Source organism: Pteropus vampyrus, unplaced genomic scaffold, assembly GCF_000151845.1.
Source record: "Pteropus vampyrus isolate Shadow unplaced genomic scaffold, Pvam_2.0 Scaffold88, whole genome shotgun sequence".
Lineage (NCBI taxonomy): Eukaryota > Metazoa > Chordata > Mammalia > Chiroptera > Pteropodidae > Pteropus > Pteropus vampyrus.
The window spans coordinates 3,009,755-3,015,635 of NW_011888869.1; the positions used below are offsets into that span (position 1 = coordinate 3,009,755).

A 5,881-nucleotide genomic window follows, 5' to 3' on the forward strand; every position below is an offset into this window, starting at 1 on the left:
TTCCAGCTTGTATTCTATTCAGAACATCTATTTTTTAAGTTATACCTCAGAATTTATTATCGTTGATATCAAATATGTAATGTCAGAACTAAGGTTTTATGAATCCATATTTTGTGAACACAAATTCGTTCTATAAAATGTTAATCTTATAAGTTTTAAAATCATTTTTAAAGTTTTCTGAAAAGAGCCTAGTATTTAACAATGTACTAATTTATTTTTCCTAGCCCGTAAAGAAGTACACGACTATTTTAAAAAATTCTACATACGCTAAGCATGTGAAGACAATGTCCTAGGTTAAAATTTTTCTCAAGCCTACCTCAGGTACCTTAGCCAAACTGACTGGGAAAGGGTGAGAAGTAGACACATGAGAATTATTTATCTTCCTCTGCTGAAATTCCCTGACTTGTGTCTTCCGAAGGGGGAAAGAACTGCCTTTTTTTTTTTTTGCAACAGAAAACTCATTGATGGGAAGCTGTGTAAAAGAACTAATAGAAAGCATTGAAACCAGTTAATCATATTGTCTTAAAAATTTTGGTGTAAATTTATAAAATTGAATACAAACAGCAACATTATTGTTGAAATAGAATATAGATGACACATTATTCCTGAGATTCTCTCTCCCCAAATCAGTTTTCTTAAAAAACCATGTCCCTAAAAAATACATTAAAATTTTTAGCACCTGGAGATTTAAAATACCACTTATTAGTTTAAAATTATAGTAGACCAGAACTCAGATTCTACTCATTTCTTATTCATCAAATGTGCTAAATCTTTGAACATAGTTTTTACTAGCTTTAAGTAAGCAACAAAAAAAGTAGCACAGAAGCAGTAGGGGCAGAGGGCAGGGAGTGACAAATCAGGTGTGGCTGGGAAGGGAAAGGGTTCTATACTCCTCTCTGCCCCCAAACAAGGGAGACCTCTGCACATAGGTCCCCTGCCATCTCCCGTGTCGTTAGTATTACTGAGGATCTACTAATAATTTAACTACACAGAAGAGACGGGTACATTTTGGTATCTACCTTTATGACTTAACCACACGGCTTTTAAGAAATGTTCTTTGGTAAATTCTGAAACTGCACATTCCATTCCAGATTTCCACTAGACAGTCTCAACCCAGTTCTTTCAATGTCTATTTCTAATAAGTGGACAAGCCAGTACCCATGGACCTATCTTTTTTGGAAAAAAAAAAAAAGAGAAGACAGTGATCTCAATAAAATAAACTTATTAGCTTAGGCAATAATTTTGATTTTACAAATTTACAACTACAGATGTGCAAAGGTATGATCCACATTCAATCATGTGAATGTCAATCTACTTCATCATAGGAAAATGCTAAAATAAAGAATTCTCCATTTGAGGTGAGAAATTGTATGAGTAGAACATTGTATTTATACCAGCCAGTAGTTTAAAGTTTACTGTAAAATAAGGTGGGGATGATTAAAATTTTATTTCTCTTCTAAGTAAGAGATAATAGGTCCTCCTCTTAAACTCCAGACAGATGTAGTTGACAAAATATAGCTGATAACCATGTGAGATGTCACAGATACAATTTGAATAGACATTTTATTTCTTCTTCCTTATCAACCCCACATCCTCACTACTACTCCAAACAGTACTCTCTGAAGTTCCAGAGCGAATGGCCAAAAAGTTGGAGTAGTGTGATTACCCTGAAATCTATATAGACTAAGAATAAATCTTGCAATTAATCACCTGGGGTGGGGGGTACCTGTTAAAAAGAGTTTTCTGGCTCTCCGCTCAGATCTACTGGATTTGAAAGTGGGATAAAGTTCAAGAATGTGCATTTTTAATACACTATCCAAAACTTAGATGTTAATTATAGGTGATTTCCAGGCACCCTAAAGTTTTTAAAACCCTGAATTAAGTATAAGGAGGAAGGCAAATTGACTCTCAAGTGTTTAAGGTAGGAACTTAATTGAAACCAGATATCAAATGGTATCATTCAGCTGTTTCTTCAGATATTAAATATCTACCATCAGATGCCAATACTTGAGGTCCAGAGGTCCAGAGATGTTTTAAATGGCATGGTGATAACAACTTGTTGATTTACCATCACTGGATGATAATGTCTTACTCTTTCCATTCTTGTAGGCTTTTTTTTTTTAGTGCTTCTAGATATAATCTCATCTAATTCTGACAATAGTCAATCGACCAGAATAAGACTGTGCCATAATCTATGAAGGTAACTCCTAACGAGAAGCTGCGAAAACATTTCAGGAATAAAAGACTAGGAAGCGCCAATTTAGTAGAAAGTGCTGATCTGAGAATCAAGAAAACTAGGCTCAACTCCTTGCCATCCGAGTGACCTACGTTCCTTAACCCTTTATGCTCCTCCTTACTTATTAAATGAGGACTAGTTTAGACTTCTAAGCCTCCCCAGCTCCTAAAATTCCATAATTTCCCTTACATTTACATTTCATGATGTAAAATACTACTAACTGGTCATTTAATTATAAACTCTGAATTCAGTCATTAAATATTTTTTAAGCACCTAATCTGTACTAGGCATGTGAGAATCTGGGAAACAGATATGGAAGACGTATTGATTATCCTAGTAAGGGGTCAAATATATTTTATTGTAAATAAATATTTTATTGTGAATAATCCTTGTGGTCCTTTTAAGTGGTTAAATAGTAAAGTATGCTGAATAGTGACCAAATGGAAATCTGCATAAATAATAAAAAGTTTGCTTATGCATGATGAATAAATATTAGCTTTCATTACAGTCATAGCTTCTACCAACACGTTAGCCTTTCCTTCCCTTCTCTGTACCCTTGTCTTGTTTAAAAAATAAATGAGAACATTTAAACTCCCTGGTAAATTGCATTTATAATTAAAAACAATTTCCAAAGTATGAGTTTATAAAAATACTTTATTTTAAAGACTCTCAATAGGATTTCAACATCTTATTTTCGTATATACCAAGAAGATAATCAATATATTCAATATATTTTAATACATGATGAAAGTTCCTTCAGATCTATTATTAAACCTATACATATTGCTTAATAGAGAAGGGATGGCAAAAGCATGGATTCAAAGTTTTAATTAAATGTTACATAACTGGATTTTCTCACCACAAATTTAAAGTGAAACTTTCATATGGATACAATTTCACAAAGGTTACAAATATATATCAACTTACAACTAAAGGAAGTATTTACTATTTCTCAATATTGTAAAAATCTAACTCCATAATTACCTCCTTTAAAGAAAAAAATTCTTCTCATATTAAAAAAAAAAAAAATCCTCACACAGTATAAAAAGTCCACATTTCTCTGGAAATGCATACATTCACCTAATAGTAAGATCCAAAATGAGAAGAATTACTATCTCCAGAAGAGGTGGGGGGAGGCAGGGGCGGAGGGGGAGGAGGTGGGAGTAAGGAGTATGGCATGGGAAGTAGTGGATGAGGTGCCATGTTAGGTACTGCCCAACCCATGTTTACAGAAGGTGGTGGTGGAGGTGGAGGTGGCAGTGGAGGAGGAAGTGAAAAATTATGCATGTCGAACACTGGCGGAGGAAAGGGATACTGCGGCACGACGAGATTATCTTGTCTCTGAGGCGGAAACCCTGACGTCTCCAGAGACCCATGTTCTGAATTATAGAACTGTGGCGGAGGCGGCCTGCCGCGGAACGGGCGAGGATGCCCGCCCCGGGGAAATCCTCGTGTGAATTCTCTGTTGCGATAGCCTTTTGAATGCTCTGAAGCAGCGCCATGGGCATTCCAATTCTGATGTACTTCTGCGAAATTTTCACCTTTGAGCAGCGCAAAAAAAAAAAAAAAAAAAAGCATAAAAATAAAATTAAAAATCTTAATACATCAAAAAAAGACTAAATATCATTTAGAAAAAAGTGCAGCTCACTGCCCGTGTTAATTTAACGTCATGCGTAGGAATGCTACGTTTTCTAGGATTTGCCATGGGTGAGTATTCTCAGGGCAAATGGGAAATGGGTTAAAATTTCAATAATGCGTTTTCTTTAACTTCCAATATGTCTTGTGGTAGTTATAAAAGTGTAAGGCTTAAAATTATCAAATTTAAAACTCCAAAAGGCCAGTGAATAAGGAAAGGGAAAGTCTAGCAAAACAGACTTTTAGACAATAACCACTCATCCCCAGCCGGATGCCACAGAGGAAACTGGACCACACCCCCAGCCACACTTCCAAAGGCTGAATGGGGACCCTAGAATGCCACCTTTGACCAACCGACCAACTGTAATGAGATGGCTCCCACCAGAGTGGTGTCAGAGGCGGCTGAGCAGGAAGCCAGACACAAGGCCTCTCTGAGATGACATTGGAGGTCACGTGGGGAACCTGGGCTTCCACCTCTGCTGGCAGTGACACATTGTTCTTCCACCTCCGCCCTGGGTGGTGTCAGAGAAGACCTAGTAGAGAGTCAGGGCTTTCCTCGCCACCCAGAGGTAACAAAGCCGTCCCCCATGAGTGTCAGGGTGGCAAGAATGAGGCACACTCCTACCACGCACAAGAGGAGCCCTGCTCTTGCCCAGTAGTAACCAGGCCTCTGGCCAGAGATGTCAAAAGAGGTTGAGAAGAAAACCTGGACATCTAGCTCTACCCGATAGTAATAGTAATGAGGTGACACCCTCCTCCTTCCCTTCCCCGTCAGAGCAGTTTGAAAAACAAAACTACTAAAATAGAAAATTTAAATAAGAGCTAGTGTCTCCTAACGTAATACCCAATATGTCCAGGTTTCAACTAAAAATCACTCGTCATACCAAGAAGATTCCAAATTCAATGAAAACAGACAACTAATTGAAGCCAATACCAAGATGACAAAAGACGTTAGAATTATCTGAGAAATATTTTTAAAGTCATCATAAAAATACTTCAACAAGAAATTATGAATACATTAAAACAAATAAAAATAGAAAGCCTAAGCTATAACAAAAAAAAGAAGATACAAAGAAACAAATAGAAATTTTAGAACTGAAAATTCAATAGAACAGTTAAGATGTCAATTCTCTTCAAACCAATATACAGGTTTAATGCAAATCCTATCAAAATCCCAGCAAGACTTTTTGTCAATATAGATTATTCTAAAATTCATATGGACAGGCAAAGGAGCTAGAATAGCTCAAATAATTTTGCAAACTTTTGGAAAAAAATAGGAGAAAATCTTTGAGATGTAGATAGAATTAAGAAATTTTTGGATTCCATAAAAGGAAGTTTGATAAAATGGGTTTAATCAAAATTAAAAATTTTTTTTTCTGCAAAAGACCATTTTAAGAGGATGAAAACACAGGCTAAAGACTAGAAGAAATTATATACAAACTCATAATTCAAGAGTTAAAAAACAGAAATACAATTAGATAACAGAAAAAGACAAATACATCACGGAAAAAGATATATAGATAGCAAATGAAGCATTAGGAAAATGCAAGTTAAAATCACAGATATCGTCACACACTATGAGAACAGGTAAAATAAAAAATAGCGACAACACTATATGCTGGTGAGAATGTAGAGAAACTGAGTCACTCATACATCAGTGATGGAAAGGTAAAGTAGCAGAGCCACACTGAAAAACATACAACCATCATATAGTCCAACAATTGCACTCTTGGACATTTATCTGAGAAATGAAAATGTGTTCCCACAAAAACCTGTACACACATGTATAAAGCAACTTTATTCCTATAACCAAAAACCATTAACAACCCAGATGTCCTTCAATGCACGATGGTTAAACAATCTGTGGTATACTCATATTGTGGAATACCGTAACTCTGGAGAAATTTGACACATACAACAATCTAGATGAATCTCCAGAATATTATGTTCAATGACAAACGCCAACCCCGAATGGTAACATATTATATGCTTCCATTTATATAAGCATTC

The 5,881-nt window shown here is 35.8% G+C and overlaps 1 protein-coding gene across 1 annotated transcript in view; it reads right to left on the reverse strand.

The window, feature by feature from the left end:
• Positions 1–2,951: 2,951 nt before the first annotated feature.
• The window catches only part of NAF1 (nuclear assembly factor 1 ribonucleoprotein), a 31,379-nt gene continuing 28,449 nt past the window's right edge, over positions 2,952–5,881 (reverse strand). The window contains exon 8 of the mRNA XM_011363734.2: positions 2,952–3,777. Coding sequence (XP_011362036.1) covers positions 3,317–3,777 — 461 coding nt within the window. The 3' untranslated portion in view covers positions 2,952–3,316. The remainder of the gene's footprint in view (positions 3,778–5,881) is intronic.